This window comes from Urocitellus parryii, chromosome 5 (genome assembly GCF_045843805.1).
Source record: "Urocitellus parryii isolate mUroPar1 chromosome 5, mUroPar1.hap1, whole genome shotgun sequence".
NCBI classification, from domain to species: Eukaryota; Metazoa; Chordata; class Mammalia; order Rodentia; family Sciuridae; genus Urocitellus; species Urocitellus parryii.
Genome location: NC_135535.1, coordinates 51,993,577 through 52,014,855, shown reverse-complemented (window position 1 = coordinate 52,014,855; position 21,279 = coordinate 51,993,577). Strand labels below are relative to the sequence as shown.

The window sequence follows — 21,279 nt, the reverse complement described above, 5'->3', positions numbered from 1 at the left end:
TGAGAAAAGTTGTATAATTGCTTCTCTTTTCTATTCCTGTTTTTCACTTTTTTCTCCTGGACTACTGATTACTAGTGACAACTTAGACTCCATTTAGACAAGTGTTGTGTGCTATTGCTTAGGTGATATGGCAATGAGAAGAGGCTGAGGATGGCAGTGCAGAAAGGGAAAGGAAAAGGAGTAGGGTGGACACCAGACCCTCTCCATGTGCTTGGGCTTACCCAGTACCTGATAAATTAGCAGTGAGGCAGCTTAACACACTTGACTCTGGAGCACAGGTCTCCAAGTTCACTTCCTAGCTCTGCCACTTGTTGGCTGTATGATATTTGGCAAATTATTTATGGTCCCTATGACTCAGTTACTCCATCTCTAAAATAGTGTTAATTGTTTTGCTTCATGGAGTTGGTGTTGAGACTAAATAAGATAGAATTTGTAAAGTTGAATAGTGCTTAGCACATCATAAGTGCTTAATAAATTTCAGTTATTATGATCTCCCATCTGCTCACTGGTTCATGAATTTTACTCCCTAAATAGCATACAACCAACCTATAATAACATGGAAGACTCTCAGAAGTATTAAGCCAAAAGAGTACATTGTGAACAATTCCTTGTCAGAGGACTACTAAAACAGGCCATGTTAATTTATAATAGTGACAAAAAACATATCATTAGTTTCCTGAGGCCAGGAATGTAAGGGAACTGCCTTCAAAGGGCACACAGTAGCCTTCTGGGGTGATAGATATGTCCTAAACCTTGAATGGGTTAGTATTATATGGATACATACTCATCAAAACTCTTCAAGCTATACCCTTAAATATGGGTACATTTTATTGTACATGATTTATAATTATACCCCAATAACTTCTTCAAATAAGATATACAAATATCCAATAAACACATGAAAAGATGTTCAACATCAATAACCATTAAGGAAATGCAAATCAAAACTGCAATGAAGGGATGGGGTTGTGGCTCAGTGGCAGAGCACTTGCCTCGCACATGTGAGGCACTGGATTCAATCCTCAGCACCACGTAAAAATAAATAAACCAAATAAAGGTATTGTGTCCATGTATAACTAAAAAATATTTTTTAAAACTGCAATGACGTATCACTTCCCATTCATTCAGATGGCTGTTATAAACTCACACACACACACACACACACACACACACAATAACAAGGGTTGGTGAGAATGAGAAATTGGAACCCTTCTGTATTACTAGTGTAAATATAAAATAGCAAGACACTATAGAAAACAGTATAGTGGTTCCTCAAAAAACTAAACATAGAATTACCATATAACCCAGTGTAATAAGCCAGTCACAAAAAGACAAATAGTCTATGATTCTACTGATAGGAGGTATTTGGATTAGTCAAATTGATAGAGACAAAAGTAGAATGGTTCCTAAGGGCTAGGGGCAGGGTGGTAGAGGATTAGGCAGTCATTGTTTAATGAGGTTAGCATTTCAGTTTTGCAAGATGACTAGAGTTCTGGAGATGATGGTGCTAATGGTTGAGCAACAGTGTGAATGTACTTAATTCCACTGAAATGTACACTCAGAAATGTTAAAGATGATAACTGTTATATGTATTTTACTAGGCTTTTTAAAAAACTAGAAAAAAAACTCATGGAGAAAAATAAAAGACTAGGAAAGGACATGAATAGAGAAACTCTCATTTATGCATTTATCCAGTAACTGAACTTATAACTGCTGATTGCCAGCTCTACAGCAGGTACTATGCTAGGTAATAAAATAACACCTTGAGCTGAGCGACACAGATAAGACATAAGCCTATATTCCTGAAACTTTCAGTTTAGTCGACCTATAAGAAAGTGTTCTCATAATTTAAGTTCTAATTGCAATACAATGAAAAAGATGACTTTAAAGAAAAAAACCTATACCCCAATAAGTTGATTTTAAAATATATAAATATATACACACACATACATACATATAGGTATAGATGTACACACAAAGTAGGAATATGTGTATGCATGTATATACATCTATACATATATGTATGACGTGTGTATACATCTGTTCATATATGTATTTGTGTGTGTGTTTGTGTGTGTAAAATTTTCCATCTTCTTTTCCAGGAACGAAAAATAAAGTTGCCTCTAATCTCTAGACCTTACTGTGAGTTCCTGAAGGAGCTTTATACAGTCTATGTTCAGGGAAATTCAATATAAAGTAGGAAAACCGCAGCTTTCACTCATGGACATGATAGCAATCATTTAAACTTTTAAAAACGCTTCTAAAAAAAGTAGGAATGTTGACATTTATTAGCTACATATGCTAACTTTGTGTAAATGAATATAAGAATAGATTTTGTGGAGGAGAAAGAAAACACATAAAACTACCAGGTCTGGATGGCATGACCAGGGAGTGGGCCATGGGTAGTCCACTAAAGTGTGGAAAGACTCCAATCAGGATGGTACCCATATGCCTTTTATCTCCCTCTTCATTCACTCTGATCTTTCATATTTGAAGACTGAATTAAAAGATCTTCTATTTTGGTACATCTAAGAATATTACATTAAAAAATGTCTGCAGCATTTCCAAGTGTGAAGCAGAACGTGAATGTTTTATTCCTAGACTTCTTACCACATTAATTTTCACAAGAAACTAAATTTGATATCCCATAGGAATCATTTCCAAGATGTTGCATATGCATTCATTGTCTTAGGACTTACTTAGGAAGAACACAAAGATGAGTAAGTAAGACACATGCCTGTCCTGAAGAAGTGTATAGCATGTTGTAGTAAATAAGAGAGCTATGCCAATAACTATAACACACACACACACACACACACACACACACACATCTAATTCTTGAAAATAGATATCTTCTTTCCCTCATATTTTCTTTTTAATTTTTTTCCATATTTTTATTGGTGCAATATAGTTGTATATAATGGTGGGATTCATTGTTATTATTTGTACATGCACATGCTATAACAATATAATTTGGTCAGTATCACCCAATATTTTCCCTTTTCCTTCCCTCCTCCCTCTCCCTGGTCTCTTTTACTCTTACTCTACAGATCTCCCTTCAATTTTTATGAGATCTTCATTACATTTCTTTTCCTTCTTCCTCTCTATCTTCCACATATTAGAGAAAACATATGACCCTTGACTTTCTGAGTTTGGCTTATTTCAGTTAACATGTTCTCAAGTTCCATCCATTTTCACAAATGACATATATTCTTCTTCTTTTTATTTTATTTCATTTTATTTTTGTAGAAAAGGGCTCATGGTTTCAGAGGTCTCAGTCCATAGACAGCCAGCTCCATTCCTAAGGGCACAAGGTGAGGCAGAACATCATGGTGCAAGAGTGTGGTGGAAGGAAGTGGCTCACATGATTATCAGAAAAGCAGAGATAGAGATCTCCACTTGCCAAATACAAATTATAACTCAAAGCCATGCACCCAATGACCCACCTCCTCCAGCCACACCCTACCCACCTCAGTTACAGATAATTAACCTCCTCAAGAGATTAATCCACCGATTGGGTTAAGGCTTTCACAACCAAATCATTTTCCTTCTGAACCCTCTCACACTGTCTCATGTGTGAGCTTTTGGGGGACACCTCACTTCCAAACCATAACATTCTGCCCCTGGCCCCCAAAATCTCACACTCATCTCACAATGCAAAATACATTTTGTCCATTTTCACAAGTCCCCAATAAGTCTCAATAGTTCAAGATTGCCCAAAAGTTCAAGTCCAAAGTCTCCTTTGAGACTCAAGGCAAGCTTGCATAGTGAGCGCCTGTAAAAATCAAAAGCAACTAACAAGTACCCAATATGTAAAGGCACAGAGTAAACACTTCCATTCACAGAAATAGGGGCATAGAAAGAAGGGCTAGGACCAAAGCAAGACTGAATCCAACTGGGCAAACAAGTCCTATAGCTCCATGTTAGGTATCTGGGGCACATGGCAAGTTAATGTTCTGTGCAGGTCTCCCCTGTAGACTTTTAGTTGGCTTGCCTCAACTTAACTTCTGCAGGTTTCCTCAGCAGATGTTCCATGGTACTGGCATTTCTTAATTTGGGGGTTCTCCACTGCAGTTTTAGCTTCCTTCTCACATCTCCATGCATTGTCCTCTCAGGTTGCCCACAGGGACTCTGACCCTGCTGCACTTTGCCTGGCCTCCCAGGCCTTCATTTGAAATCTTGGTGAAATCCTCCATGATCCCTTAGCTCTAGATTCTGCATTCCTGCAGAAGCAACACCACATGGTTGACACCAAGGTCTGACACCAACTCAAGCAGTATTAAAGCCTCAAGGGACCCTGGCTCCTGCAGCCTCTGAGTGTCTGGGTGGCTGAGTCTGTTGAAAAAACTTCCTAGGCTCCCTTGTGCAAGAAAGGTGTCCCACTGGTCTATTCTCTAGAGAATTTTTTACTTTTATTTCCTTGAGTCTGAGATGGATATGAACTTTCCAGCTCCTGAGATGTCCTCAAGCCATCTTCTCATTGTCTCTAGGCAAAGTCTTTAGCATTTCTTCAGTGGCAATAATGTTTTTAACAACTGCAACTTTCTTAGCCCTGGTTTTACTTCCACCTTTCAAGTTCACGTTTTTCAAATCTTTCTGCTCTGTTTTCTGCTTCTGATTATCACAACAGATTTGCCTAAAAGCCACCAAAAATGTCCATGCCACCATCTGAATGCTATGCTGACTAGAGATTTCTTCCAACAGATTAAAGAGTCCATCATTTTTAAAATTAGTCTCACAGAAAATCTCAGGATATGGGCAAAAGACAGACAAATTCTCAGCCAGAATATAACACGAATGGCCTCTAGTCCAATTACCAATAGTGTCCTCCTTTTTTTCTAAGCCCTCTTAAGCCCTTTCTTCACTTACCATGGTCCTACTGGCATTCTAGTGGTCTGAGCTCCCACCGGAATGAGCCATTAATTTCTGCTTACAACAACCTAAAGCATTTCCAGCTTGCACTGCTAAACATTCCTCCTACCAATTCTAAAATGCTCCAGAAACTTATGAACCACATGGTCAGGTTAGTCTCAGCAAGGATCCCACTTCTCAGTACCAGTTTCTGTTTCAGTCAGCTTTTTTGCTGCTCTGACTAAAAGACCTGACCAGAACAATTGTACAGGATGAAAAGTTTGTTTAAGGGCTCACAGTTTCAGAGTTCTCAATCCATAGACAGCAGACTCTATTCCTAAGGGCTCACGGTGAGTTGGAAGAGTGTGGTGGAGGGAAGCTGTTCACGTTATGATCAGAAAGCAGAGAAAGCTTCATTTTTCTTTATGACTAAATAAAAACTTCATTGTGTATATGTAACACTTTTACTTTATTCACTCATTGATGTATACCTAGACTGTTTCCATAGTTTGGCTATTGTGGATTGTGCAGCTATAAACATGGTATGCATGGATCATTATAGTAATGATATTAATGACTTTAATTCTTTTGGATAAGCACTAAGGAGTGGTATAGCTGGATCATATGGTGGTCTCATTCCTAGTCTTTTGAGGAACTTCCATACTGATTTCTACAGTGGTTGTACTAATTTATAATCTCAACAATGTAAACACGAGGAACTGAATATCTTAACCATACTTTCATTTCTAATGCTCGCTTCTGCTACCATTAGAAATGCAATTAATGTCTATTGAATTATTAGAAAATACTATGAAAAATGCCATAGAACTGCACTGGCCAATATAGTAATCACTGACCACAGTGGCTCTGTAAATGAACTAAGTTAAAATCAGAATTTCACTTCCTTTGTCCTTAGCCACACTGAAGTGCATTAATAGTCACATGTGGCTAATGTCTACCATACTGAGCACCTCAGATTATGAGACATCAAAGAAAGTTCCATGGACAGAGCTGCGATAGAAGATAAAAAGGGAAGATACTAAAGTTCTTCACTGAGGATGACAGGAAAGGCAGAAAGATGACGTTTGAGCTGAACCTTGAAGAATGGGTAGGATTTTAACAATAGTAAATGGAAGATATATCCTAGAAAAACTTTGTTCATTCATTTAACATAATGTTCTTGAGTTCCATCCATTTTCCTGAAAATGACATAATTTCATTTCAGGGTATTCAAGACATACCACAGAGCTCAAGCTTTTAGAAGACAGACTTCAGAGAGAAGATGAAGTGGTTAGCAGACACTGTGTATTAGGTCTGGCTTTATTCTCTGTCTGCATCTTTATTTTTGCTCCACAGCCATGGCCACCTACATCAGGCTTGATTTAATATTGGAGATGTTTAAATGACTTCTTCCTATCTAACCCTCAGATGGCACTTTGGTTCTCCTATCTAAACATCCACTTTAAACCCAATCCCTGGGCTGGGGATATAGCTCATTTGTTTGTTAGAGTGCTTGTCTTGCATGCACAAGGCCCTGGATTCAAGCCCAAGCACCACTAAATAAATATATAAATAAATAAATAAGTCCAATCCCTGATTGTTTTCAATTTGTCTAAGGGGACTTCCCTGTATCCTGACTGAAATCCTTTCCCATCCTTACCCAGCTATTAGCTTTACTCTTGACAATCTTTGTGTCCTTGATCCTGGATCCAGACCTCACATTCCATGAAAGACCTGTTCCCACACCTTAAATAAGCAGATCATCCTAGTACCAAATGCTTGTACATCTAGTGTAATTTCACCCATATGCTGGAATGCTCACATATTTAATTTTTGCCCACTTCTATCTAAAGATCACTCCCACCCTTGGGAACTATACCTTCTCCATGAGCTGGATCAGATACCAGGACTTGCCCTGCCCAGATGATAGTCCCTTGCTGATAACACTGCCTTCCTAAAATAAAGGCCAGGCCTGTCCAAATTGAGAGTCTGTAACAGAGACCATTAGTGGAGAGTCTTAAATGCCAAAGTGGCTGCACTTAATTTAGTAAGAAAAGTCACAAGAGGTTTTTCAACAAAGAAGCCCACATAATCAGGGTCACTGTCTAAATTAATACCATGTGTGGGATGGAGTGGGGAGGTTTAGTTGGGTGGACGATAATCCCAATTTCTTTAGCCTTTCCACATGAATTCCATTTCCATTTTCATAATCAATGTGGCTGGTCTTTTTGATGTTCATCCCTTTAGTTTCCACAATTCTCCTCAAATCCTAGAGTCAAAACATGGATTTTGCATTCCTTACAATATCTATCCAGTATGGACCATTTTAGAATCATGCAGTACCACGTCATTCTTGCCTGAATCTCAATGTTTTCAGACATTTGACATATTACTCTCTAAGCTGATTCTGTTCTCTAATTAGAGTGATAGACCATCCTGATTTGCATGAGACTGTCCTAGCCTTCCCATGTCCCAGGAACTTCCTCAGGCCCACGTTAACTGGAACAGCTGGTCACCCTAGTCTCAGCAAACCAACATGGTTGGTCATTCTACATTTGTATTACCTAAAATTAAGAAGTGGCCAGGACTGTCTATGATGGTGGAGGGGTTATATATATTGCACAACTGCCCAATAAGATGGCAGCAGCTATGTATGAGGCCACTAGCTAGAATTAGGATGCAACATATATCCACCAGCATGAGTTTGGCCTTAGGCAGGGCTTACCACTTCACCTTGGCCTCATTACCATCACATCATTAATCATCTGAGCTTCTTCAAACCTTCCCCTGAAACTGAAAATGAAGCATTTATAACTTACCAAGTGAGAACGAGGCTGCCTTGGTTTCTCAGGAGTCACATTTCTAAAAATAACTGTCCCACACTCAAAAGTAATTCTTTCCTTTTTTTTTTTTTTTAAGTTGTCAATGGACCTTTATTTTATTTATTTATATGTGGTGCTGAGAATTGAACCCATTGTCTCACACAGGCTAGGTAAAGTGCTCTACCACTGAGCCACAACCCTCAAAAGTAATTTTTTTAAAAATTACATTTTCATTATAGAGGAATCTGTACAGTAAAACTTCTTGAAATATACTTTCCCATATTACAACTCATATTTAAAAGCTTTCCCTCTAAAAACCTCTTTTTTGGGGGGTGTGGGGTGCAGGTACTAGGGATTGAATCCAGGGGAATTTAACTACTGAGCCACATCCCCAGCCCTTTTTATTTTATTTTTTTATCTTGAGACAGGGTCTCATTAAGTTGCTTAAGGCCTTGCTAAGTTGCTTAGGCTGGCTTTGAAATTGTGATTCTCCTGCCTCAACCTCCTGAGCCACTGGGATTACAGGCATGGGCCACCACACACAGTTCTGATACCTTTCTTTGGCTCTGCCAACCCAACCCATGTGAGCCACTTTGTGCTATGGCCACCCTCTCTCTCCAACCCTTATCTCCCCACTCCATTTAAACATTACTGACTACCTAACAAATTTTCAAGTATTGAGACATGATTGTATTAAATTTAATCAACAATTTGAAATATAGCATCAGCATACAACTTCATATTTTAATTTATGCTTGAATAAACAGGTCAAACAAGTTTTATAGATTAAAAATAAAACACCTACTTTCCAAAAAAGTCTTTTCAGAATGAAATTTTTCTGGGCTGCCACCTTAAGTTCCGTAATTATACAAAGTATCTTCCTCAAGGTATTGTCTTTAAGAAAAAGTTCAGATTTAAGTTGACTGAAGTGCTTGATTTTCTCCTCAGATCTACAAGAAAAATTTCCATGTAAAATATAAGAAAAAAGCAGTATAAGAATATCAGTGATTATTAACAGGTTTGTAAAACTTTGTTACTAATGAAATTTTAGTATGGTTTTGTACCCCCTACCCTTATTATTCATCAGTCATGAAGCTTACTACCCCAGACTAAAATGTTTCTTGCTCTAGAACTTACTTTTTATTCATACCCTTTACTAGATTGAACCTATACCATACTCTTGCTGTCCCTGGTAAATGGCCATCTCTCTTTCATAAGCTAGCCTTATTATTTACCAAAATCCACAAACCACATTTAATATTATTTCCTTAATGTTTTTTCTTTTAATCAATTCACATTGGCTTAAAGAAGTTTATTCATAAAGAAAACTTTGTATTGATCTGGGGGCCTAAAAGTACACCTAAGGAATTTCCAGATAAGGGGGCTTAAACATGGATGTGCTCCTGAGGAATTTCTGAGGGCCTAAACATGGATGCCTGAGGTATGCCTGATCCTGGGGCCTAAACATGGACGCCTGAGGCACTTCTGGATCCCAGAGCCTAAACATGGATGCCTGAGGAATCTGGGGGCTTAAACATGGATGTGCGCCTGAGGAACTTCCGGATGCTACGGCCTAAACACGGAGGACTGAGGAACATCTGGATCCTAGAGCCTAATCATGGACTTCCAGATCCAGGAACCTAAACATGGATGTGCACCCAACGAACTTCCGGATCCTGGGGCTTAAATATGAACGTGCGCCTGAGGAACTTCCGGATCTGGTGGCCTAAACATGGACGCCTGAAGCACTTCCGGATCTAGGGGCTTAAACATGGACGTATGCCTGAGGAACTTCCGAATGCTACGGCCTAAACATGGATGCCTGAGGCACTTCCGGATCTGAGGGCCCAAAGATGGACGAGTACCTGAGGAACTTCCGAATCCTAGAGTCTCAACATGGACGTGCAACTGAGGAACTTCCAGATCTGGAGGCCTAAACATGGATGCCTGAGGCATTTCTGGATCCCAGAGCCTAAACATGGATGCCTGAGGAACTTCCAGACCCAGGGGCTTAAATATGGACATGCACCCGAGGAACCGCTGGATCTGTGCGCCTAAATATAGAGGCCTGAGGAACTTCCGCATCAGGGGGCCTAAACATGGATGTGCGCCTGAGGAACTTCCAGATCCGGGGGCCTAAATATGGACGCGCACCCATGGAACTTCCAGATCCTGGGGCTTAAACATGGATGTGCACCTGAGGTCCGGGGGCCTAAACATGGATGCCTGAGGAACTTCCGGATCCAAGGGCCTAAACATGGATGTGTCCCTGGAACTTCTGGATCCTTGTGCCTATAAAGGGCAGGGTGTGATTCTCAGAAGAGATGTGGCCCATGAAGGGGAGCCTAGTATGGGGCCTGTTGGGGGGCAGACTGAGCTGTCACACCCGGCCTTCCCCTGGGTGTCACTTCCTCCCCTTCCAGGCAGTGCTGGAGAGAAAGTGAGACCAGGTACAGGGGCCAGGCCCTGAGGAGGGACACCGTCTTTCTCCTCACTTAGCCAGGCGCCCGGCCTGGCTGGGGACGGGGACGTCTTGTGACACTGGCTGCCTTCTGCATCCCTGTCCCAGAACCTCAGGGACCACAGGTGGGGACAGTCGTTGATTCTCTCCTGGCCTCTGACCCTCAGCCCCTGGGTCTGCCCAGGGAGAGCTCTGTCTCCCAGAGGGTCAGGGGGCCCCTGTGACCTGCTGCACCTTACCCACTGTTATCGTGGGCGAGCACAGATTAGGACACCAGATGCTACTGAGAGTGACATCTCCTAGATGGGCGGCTGGGGACTTTGCCTCTGTCCCCAGGCCTCGGACACGGGATGATCGCCCCCCAGAGACAGAAAATAACCCCCACAAATTGGATTCTGAAATTTTCCTGCTGCCACCTTCTTTATGAAGCCAGTTTTTCAACAGAGACAATATTCCAGAGGGGGGAAAAAAAAAAAAAAAAAACATGGAATCAATCAAACCAAGCTGAAACATCTGGTCCTCCAAGAGACATCTGGATTGGAGGGAGAACAGCCATTCTCATCTGGCGAAATAGTGAAGTTCCCTGGTCCTTATTTTGTGTAAGCAAAATAAATAATCTGATGTAAAAAAAAAAAAAAAAAAGAAATAAAGAAATCTTTGTATTGCTACTTGACAGAGAAAACCAGTATAACTTGGCATAAATATCAGGTAACTGTGAAAACAGCATGAAAGCTACACAGATTCTTTTTACTGTTTTTATTAGTGCATTATTATTGTTTTTTAATTGGTGCATTAAAATTATACATAAGTTCCTCCCCTCCCTCCTCCTCCTTTCCCTTGATCCCTTTCCTCTGTTCCACTATTCTCTCCCTTCTACTTTCATGAGATTCCCCCTTTTTCTATTTCTTATTTCTCTCTAGCTTCCACATATAAAAGAAAACCTTCAACCCTTGACTTCCTGAGTCTGGCTTACTTTACTTAACATGATGTTCTTCACTTCCATCCATTTACCAGCAAATGACATAATTTCATTCTTTTTTATTTCTGAATTAAACTCGTGTGTGTGTGTGTGTGTGTGTGTGTGTGTGTGTGTGTGTGACATTTTCTTTATTCATTCATCTGTTGACACCAAGCCTGGTTGCATAACTCGGCTATTTTTGTGAATTGTGCTGCTATAAACACTGGAATACAGGCACCACTGTAGTATGCCAATTTCAGTTCTTTTTGATGAAACCAAGGAGCAGAATAGCTTGGTTAAAAAAATGGTGGTTCCATTCCTAGTCTTTTCAAGGGATCTCCATACTGCTTTTCATAATAATTATACTAATTACATTCTCACCAACAATGTATAAGTGTTCCTCTCTCCCCACATTCCCAGCACTTAATATTATTATTTATGTTCTTGATGATTCCCATTTTAACTAGAGTGAGATGAACTCTCATTGTAGTTTTGATTTGTACTTCCTTGATGCTAAGGATGTTGAATTTTTTTCGTATATTTATTGACCACATTTCTTTTGAGAAATGTCTGTTTAGTTCATTTTCCCATTTATTGATTGAATTATTGTGTGTGTGTGTGTGTGTGTGTGTGTGTGTATAATTTGTTGTGGTGGTGGTGGTGGTGCTGGGGATTGAACCCAAGGCCTCATGCACACTAGGTAAGGGTTTTACCACTGAGCTATATGCCCAGCCTGTTTTTTGAGTTCTTTATGTATTCTCAGTATTAACCCCTGTCAAAGGAGTAGCTGGCAGGGCTGGGGATATGGCTCAAGCGGTAGCGTGCTCGCCTGGCATGCGTGCGGCCCGGGTTCGATCCTCAGCACCACATACAAACAAAGATGTTGTGTCCACCGAAAACTAAAAAATAAATAGTAAAAAATTAAAAAAAAAAAAAAAAGGAGTAGCTGGCAAAGTTTTTCTCCCATTCTGTAGCCTGTCTTTTCATGCTCTTGCTTCCTTTGCTGTGCATAAGTCTTTTAATTTGATGTCATCCCACTTATGGTTTTGGAGTTTTATTTCTTGAACTTTAGGGGTCTTATTATGGAAATCAATACCTACACTTATTTTGGAGTGTTGATCCTAGGTTTTCTTTTATTATTTGCCAAGTTTCTGATCTAATTCCTACCTCTTTGATGCACTTTGAGTTGACTTTTGTGCAGGGTGATAGATACAGATATAATTTCATTCTTCTACATATGAATATCCAGTTTTCCCAGCACCATTTCCCAGCACGTTAAAAAGGCTATCTTTTATCCAACCTGTTTTTGGCACCTTTGTCAAGGATCAGATACATGACTGTACCTGTGTGTTTTTTTTCTCTGTCTTCTACTCTGTTCCATTGATCTTCATGTTTGTTTTTATGCCCAAACCATGTTGTTTTGTTACAAGAAAAGCTACACAAATCCAAAGTAGATGCTCCATATTCTGAGCTTCAGGTCTACTCTCACTTTGCAGAAAAGACAGATGAGCATATGTTGGAGAGCTGTCCCTACCAGTACTAAATCAAGAGCTGCTCTCTGGGGAAAGCAGACTAGCTGGAGAAGAGAATTATTTTTCCCACTATGAAATTCAAAGTTGTTTCAGGCCATGTCACTGTGCTACCTGAAATCAGCTCCCATCACTGATCCACCTGATCCCACACATCAGAAAAAGCTGCCTTAACTGAAAAGGTCAACACTTCTGTTTAGATCTTTCCCTAGTCCCTCTAACAAATGCAACCCCTCTGCCACCACAGGTTTTTTCACATTTCTGGTATCACAATAATCCCATTTTGCCTCACTGTAGTTATTTATGTATGTGATCCTGGCCCCTTGGCTGATTTTTAGCAACCTGAAAAGCAAATGTTATCAGATTAAATATTTTTTCCATCTCACACTGTGCTCAGCAATCACAACTTGCATGTAACTGGGACTGACTGGCAGGCTCCAGCCTGGGCACTTTTCATAGACCAGCTCGTTCACTGAGCTAGCTCCCACTGAGTAGACTGAGCTGGAAATTACTCAGCATTTTATAGAAAGCTAGAGAAAATAGGCTAACCTCTCCATCCTTAAAAAACTAGGGATTTAGATCACCAGCATGCAAAATAACAGCAGGAAGGACATTCCATGTTCTGTGTGGTTGATGGAATTTTACAATCTCTGACTTGAAGTAAAAACTATCTTACCCACTCCTTCAGAAATCTGTGATACCAGCCCTCTGTTCCCATGCTACTACATGCCACTACTTTCCCCTTTATTTATAAAAGCATTTAAGATGTTCTATTCGATCAATGAGCATTTCCTATTGACTCCAAAATTAAGACTTTCTTTAAAAAGCACTGTATTTTTCTAGTGGGAACACTAAAGATAAAATAATCATTAAAAATTCAGCAATAATAATCCTAGAGGCAGGGGAACATGATAATTATGAGCATGAGGGCTGAGGTCAGAATCCTGGACCTGCTCCTGGTAAGCTAGATAATTATCACCAGGGCAAGTTATACCACCTCCCTGTGCCTCAGTTGCCTCTTCTGTATGATGCAGATGATGACAGTACCTACTGTGCTGATACTTCAGTTAATGCATGTCCTTCACACATGACAAGTGTTTAATAAGTGGATTCTAAATAAAGAAGGTATGTTTGAGATCCTGCTTCCCTCTAATTATTACCACATCCACTTCTAATTATTACCACATTTCATTAAGAAAAAAGAAAATCATAAAATCCCTCTACTCTGAGAATTCCTGAAACAATAGAAATGTAGTTTTCAAAAAAACAAATGAGCTTAGAAAAGCACAAACTCAGATAAAATACAGCATCAGTAGAATTACTTTGAAATTAATTTTATACTTTTTCCCATTCAAAGTCAGCAATTTGCTAAGACTCATAATAGAAATAAAAATTTTAAAAAATATATATTCTTAGCTGTAAATGGACACAATACCTTTACTTTGTTTATTTAGTTTTTTATGTGGTACTGGGGAATGAACCCTCACACATGCTAAGCAAGCACTCTACCACTGAGCCACAACCCCAGCCCAAAATAAACTTTTTAATCCTTTGCAAACCTGTGATCATAGATTGTAATGCCAAACTAATTTTTTAAAACACCAAAACATTTTTCAGAGGAAAAAGCACACTAATCTCTTCACACTAAAAATTAATTCATGTATAAATTGAGGTCTCATATACATCATAAATTCAAGTCAGATTAGGAATTCTATATCTCTACAGATAAATAACCAAAATTACAATTTTTATGGACAAAGAATATTTGCTTTTATACATATTATAAATTTCATTTGACTAATTTAAATAATAAAATGTACCAGAAGACACCATTATTCAATTTAGGAGAAAGAGGAAAATATATATTAATATTAACAGGTACTCTATATTTTCATCGGTTATAAAACATAATTCACAAGACAATATTGCAAGAAAGATCCTTGTAATGATAAGTTCTATTTTCCTGCATTATTTTAATTTTTCCAGACATGTAATATAAACAATACCTCACACTTGTTAAAAAAAAAAAAAAAAAACTTTAGAGCTGGGAAAGACTTTTCAAAAGATTATCTCCGAAGTGTTTTGCATTTTGCATTATGTTTACAATGTCCAAGTTACAGAATCATCCAGTCTACGACACACAGTTCCAATTAAACTAAAGATGTCATTCAGGTAGACACTATTTCTTGTGATTATTGTGTCCCTCATAGTATGTTTTAAATCACTGCATTTTAAATACTTCAGGAATTAAATCTGTAAGAAACATGATTTTCCTCAGTAAGAACAGAAACAATGGTAGAACTCTCCCTCTTGCCTCCAAGGATAAATGCCACATATAGAAAGCTAATGTGTAATAGGATTAGCCTGAAACTCTCTTTAAATAAAGCACTAAAATGAAAACTCAAAGTCCATTGAGGTGGTGCATGCCTGTAATCCTAGCAGCTGTAATCTTTGCTTCCTGAGGCAGGAAGATTGCAAGTTCAAAGCCAGCCTTAACAATTTACTGAAATCCTAAGCAACTTAACAAGACCCTGTCTCAAAATACGATTTTTTTTTTAAAAAAAGAGCTGGGGATGTGGCTCAGTAGTTAAGCACCCCTGGGTTCAATCCCTGTTACCAATAAATAAATAAATAAATAATATTAAAACTCATACTTTTTTACAATAAACATATGAAAACAGAAATTTTAGGCTATCTGTATAGTTTTTTTTTATTTTTTAAGAAATCCCAAACTTTATGTCCTTTAACTTTTACATACATTGAAATGAATCTCAAAAAGGAACATTTTCTTACAAAATTATTATTATCACACTCAACAAAATTACAGAAAATTCTTTGGTATTATCTAATACCCAGTCAATTTTATAATTCTTCTGTTGTCTTAAAAATGTCTTTTTATATTTGGTCTGTTAAAATCAAGATCTTTATATAAGAGACTTCTTGTATTTATTCATTATGTTTCTTAAGTCTTTTAAACTTTTTTTCAGTATGGGAATTTTCAAACATACACCAAAAAATGGAGAAAATTATGTAAGAAACTCCCACAATACCCATTATCTACCTTCAACAATTTTCAACAAGTCAAACAAGTTAGCCAATTTTGTTTTATCTATTCCCTTACATACACACTTTTTAATAACTGAGTAAAATAAATGCAACATAAATTTATCAGCATACTCATCCTTTAGGTATAAATTCAGTGGTGGTGATGTGCATTCACAGTTATGCAAAGTGTAAATCCTTACCACTTTCAATTTCCAAAACTTTTTTCCATCCCATACAGAAAGTTTGTCCTGACTGCATTCCTAATTGGCCTCTAGCTCCTGGTAACTCTTTTTCTATTTTCTGTCTCTATGAATTTGCCTATTCTAAGTACCTCATATAACTGGACTAATACAATATTTGTCCTTTTGTTACTGATATATTTCACTTAGAATAATGTCTTCAAGTTTCAGCCACATCAAGCATGTGTCAAAATTCCTTTTTTTGATGGAACACCACACTTTTAAGTCAGATTCAAGTTTAACTGTCCTAACAAAAATACTTCATAGATGGTGCTGTTTGCTTCATATCATATCAAATAATGAGGTGCACCAAGTCTGGGTGTCCCACTGAAAGAATGCTCAGACTAACAGATGGGTTTAGTCATGTACAACATGATCTCTGCATTTGGAAATTTCTTTTCACCCTTCTAATGATTTCATCCACTGAGGGTTTTTACATGAATCTATTATTTCATTAGAGGTTGTGAAAATGGTAATTTTCTAATTCTATTAAAGCTTCCACATTCATTACTGGAATTCCGTAAGAGGGAATTTGCCCTTATCAAATAGGGTTACTTGATTATTGCAAACTGGTTACATTTAACACAGGATAATTCTTTCTGTTTCTTTGGTGATTTTACAGTGTAAGGGATTAGTGCCTCATGTTTGATGTGTTTTATTTTTTGGTGGAGGAAGAGAGAGAGAGAGCCCTTTCTGTAGATACATCATTACATACTTCTGAATTTTTACATATTCATTATGTTTCAATCACTCCATTCCTTATGTTTTCTGAGGTTGTCCCTTCTTTAGCTAACTAAAAGGACATGGCTTCCTCCATCCTATTAGTCCAGGCCCTTTTCTCTTTGATTTCTAGTATTAGCTGTTTCAGACTCATTTTTTGTTTCCTGTCCCAGACCCAGAAGCAGCCATTCCTCTGAAGAACTCTGGTTCCTTTTTGGTGAGGAATGAACATGCATCTTTTAAAATTAATTTACTCTTAGCTCATTTACTTGATCATCAACCTCTCAAAACTTACCCATATCAAAATATCAAAATTGTCAACATCATCAATTCACTGAGTGCTTATTATATGCAAAGTACTATTTTAAGTAAGAATACCTAGACTAATAAGATTTATTCCTTGCTTTTTAGAAGCTCACAATCTAATGAAAGAAGTGGTCATATCACAAGTAAATACAATAAGAGACCAACCTGTGATAAGAATGTAATAGAACTTTGAAGTCTGAAAAAAATCCGGACTCCTTGGCTTTGCATATAGGGTCTTTCATGATCTCGTCTCATTTATTCGCTCATTCTATAAAGGCTTATTGTAGCCTACTATGGGCCAGTGACTAAGGTATAGTTCCTTCCCTTAAGGAGCATGCTGTATAATATGGTAGTAAATAACCAAATAAGCAATCATAACACAGACTGGTAAAGGTTTTTGGAGAAAAGAAGAGAAACTAAGACTTGATGTATTGAAGTTATTCAGAAAGGGGAAGAAGAGATGAGAGTAGGGTTCCAGAAGAGGGACTGTCATGTTAAGCCCCCAGAGAAGAGAACAGAGTTTTCTGAGAACTGTGAGAAGTTCATTTGGACCAGGAACTTAGTGCAAAAAAATTGGGGTACACAACAGCTGAGGACGGAAAAATAAAGAGACATTATAAACATCTTTGTAATCTTGAGTTTAGAGTTTCACCTAAGGGCAATGGGGAGCCCTTCAAAGACTTTGTGGAATGAATTAGTTACATGAATAGTTTTGTGCTTCAGAAGATCTCAGTTGTAATGGAGAAAGAGCTAGAAAGGGGCAAGAGGGAAAACAAAGAGGCCAGCCAGGAAAGTACTGTTGAAGCCGAGAACAGTGATAATCAAAGTAGAGGTATAAATATGATAGTCACCCACATGTTCAATATAGTTAGGAGAATGAGGAAGACAGAAAAAAATCCCCATGCAGTTCTAGCATACATCACTCCTTACCTGTATGGCTTTTGACTTCTAAGCTCATTAGCATACAAGGGATCTTGTAAAAGAGTAGCTTTCTAAAAGAGAAAAAAAGCAGAAATTGTTAGAATTTTTGTTTACTGAAAACCAATTACCCCTACCATGAGACAATATCATGGTTCTACTCCTTATTCCCTTCTATTATTTGTTTATATCATTCATTCCAGTATTTTATAACACCACAGGAAATTTTTTCATTATCTAATTTTTTAAAAAGTTTTAAATCTTACATTTTTTCAATATAAAATAAGTTATCGAATTCAAACAGAATGTAAACACATAAAGATGAAAGTTCTGTTTCTCCTTACCCCTTCCATTCTATTCAAAGTAACTATAATTGGCTTGATTTGTTCTTTCAGATGTATTGAATACTATAAATGCTATAAATGTTAAATACTATGTTACAATATATGTATCTATACATATATCTATATATATATTATAACATATGCATTTATAGTATTCATGTATTATGATGTTTTAATAAAACAGATTTAATCCTAGCTCAATTATATCACATGTATTAATCTGAGACATAATTTTTAAATCACTTAATATATAATGCACACTTTTTCATGTGTGTATATATAGATTTGTTACAATATTTTTAATGATTACCTAGTGTTCCATAGCATAGATATACAATATTTCTCTTAACTATTCCCTTATTGAAATGGCTAACACTTTTTTATACTTTTATTAACTATTCCCCTATTGTAAAATTAATGGGGTTGATTTTTCCTTAAAGCTTTAGTGTTAACATTTCTTATTTATTCTCAGTCCTCAAAACAAACATATAGTGTTTAGCAAGTTCTCTAATCTTTTGTCTGTATTGAGGCTTTAGAGAAAGGTCAGAAGGAATTCTGAGCCAAGCCCAGGAGAGGTGGCACACAACTGTAATCCCAGAGGCTTGGGAGGCTGAGGTAGGATTGGGCGTTCAAAGCTAGCCTCAGCAACTTAGTAAGGCTCTAAGTAACTTAGTGAGACCCTGTCTTTAAAAGGTTAAAAAAAGGGGGGGGGCTGGGGGTGATGTGGCTCTAGAATGCCCCTAATCCCACGACTAAGAAAAGCAAAATTCTGAAATGTTGCTGATTTGCAATTCCAAACATGCTTACCTATGTCTTAACAGCAGAACAGAGTGGTGAATAGTGGTCTAGTTTATATTACTATTTTCATCATTATTCTGGTTAAAAAATAAACTAAAGCCAGGCTTGGGCAAATTGCCTATAATTACAGCTACTCAGGGGAACAGAGGCAGGTGAATCTCAAGTTTGCAAGAGGATCTCAAGTTCAAGGCCAGTATGGGCAACTTAGTAAGACACTGTCTCAAAATAAAAAATAAAGAGATCTGGGGATGGGCTGGGGTTGTGGCTCAGTGGTAGAGTGCTTGCTTAGCATGTATAAAGCACTGGGTTTGATTCTCAGCACTGCATATAAATAAATGAATAAAATAAAGGTTCATCAACATCTAAAAAAATATTTTTAAAAAAGGGATGTAACTCAGTGGTAAAGTGCCCCTTGGTTCAATTCCTAGTATCAAAAACAAAATATTTCCCTTTACTCCATTCTAAATGTTGATGTTTGCCTTAAATCTAGAATTTAATATGGAGTATGGCTTCATCATTTAGCCTTCTAGCAGCTATCTTCACAACATATAAAGGGCAAAGAATCACCATATTTCATCTTTACAGAATTAGAAATGCTAATCGACCCAGAAGTAATTATTATTGGTAAAAGTTACAAATAAAATGGACTATTGATGGAGACCTAACTCTTTGGATACCCTTAAAACCAGGATGAGTACTGCTAATTTCTAATTGGATGTCTTAGACTAATTCTGTGAAAGAGTATATAGTTAAAATGTCTAATCTACTTCAACATGATAGATCATTCAGGATCTTAAGGCACAAGAGATCAGTTACCTCAGAAAAGCCTGGCTGGTTTAAATGATCTTTCCCAAAATTTCCTAAAACTTATGAAAATATCACCAAGACTAACCAAAGGTGACCAATCTGATGAGAGAATTCAACAGGGTCATAGAAAACTCATAACTTTTATATTGTTTCTATTGAATTATTGTCTTAATGTTACTAGGATAAATATTAGCCCAATTCATAATATATATGCAAAATATTTGCTTATTCATTTTTCATCTTTCAAGGGATAGGATATTATTTTTAATGATACTATATACCAACTCATAAAAATAATACTCCTCCAACCAAATTGAGTTTGTTGGTCATTTTCAAAGAAAAAAAAATCCCATTATCTGAGTTCAAATCTCAGCTCCACACTAGCTATGTGACCTTGCACATACTTAATTTATTTGTGCCTCAATTTCCTCACCTACTAACTTGGGAATAACATCCTACCTCATAGGGTTATTGTGTAGACTAAACAGGTTAATATCTGTTTTGAAACAAACATATAGAAGGCCATTGTTTCACACAGGGCTCCTGCACAAGACCCAACCGATCTTGGAATCACTCCTGCCAAATGCTGTATACTCAAATTGAAACTTTAAGGTACAGACAGATCCTAAAACATAGTCTGTCTGAAAACAGGATGATTCTAGTTTACCTGTCAATGTAACAAGAAAATTCCCTCTATTTTAACCTCACAAAAAATGAATCTGAAGTAACCTGATATTAATCATTTTTCCCTGTTGTTCTGTTTCCTCTTTCCCATCTTACAGAACCCACTGTTCTGCTATTGCCCAGAGGAAACTCTCATAACATTTTGTAAAAGGGAGGCTTCCCCCAATTCATTAATTGCTAATAAAAGTCTATGGGATCCATAACCAAACTTGTAACTCTGCCTTTGACACAATAAATCATCAGAACAGAGCCTACTAGATAACAATACATGTTAGTAATTCTTACTGCATTGATTATTGGAAGGGTTATACATAGCTTTATAGGTATGAATTGGTCAGACTTGCCCCACCTGTGCCTCTGCTACAGAGTTAAAAAGTAGTATTGAAACCAGAAGTTAGTCAATTCAGGGAAGCATGAACAGTTGTTTTAAAATATTTATTCAGATTTTTTTAAAAAGTCAACTAAGTTTTGGTTTTTCTATTAGAATACAGAGTTCTTTTAATAGGCCAGAGTTTTCCTCTATTTGTGACTGGGTTACATTTTTAATTTGGACAAAGCTGTTTAAAAATTTAGAGGAGAATTTTAATTTGTAGTCTTCTGAATCTTGCTATGAGGGAAAAAAAAAACTAGATTTATCTTGCAGTTTTTCACAATTTTTAGTCTCTTATAAAACCCTTGCTTCATAGTTTTTTCCTGAATAAAACAGCTTTTTATATTTATTAATATTGTAAAGGAAGATCAATAATAAATATTATCACTGAAGATAACTTAAAGGTATCACATTTTTTAAATAAGTT

At 37.3% G+C, this 21,279-nt stretch overlaps 1 protein-coding gene across 1 annotated transcript in view; it reads right to left on the bottom strand.

Annotated features, from left to right (window-relative positions):
* C5H12orf56 (chromosome 5 C12orf56 homolog) overlaps positions 1-21,279 on the bottom strand; it is an 80,776-nt gene that overhangs the window by 21,298 nt on the left and 38,199 nt on the right. Inside the window, exons 5-6 of the mRNA XM_026392969.2 lie at positions 17,862-17,923; positions 8,479-8,623 (exon numbers count right to left, since the gene is read on the bottom strand). Of these exons, the coding sequence (XP_026248754.2) occupies positions 8,479-8,623; positions 17,862-17,923 (207 nt within the window). The remainder of the gene's footprint in view (positions 1-8,478; positions 8,624-17,861; positions 17,924-21,279) is intronic.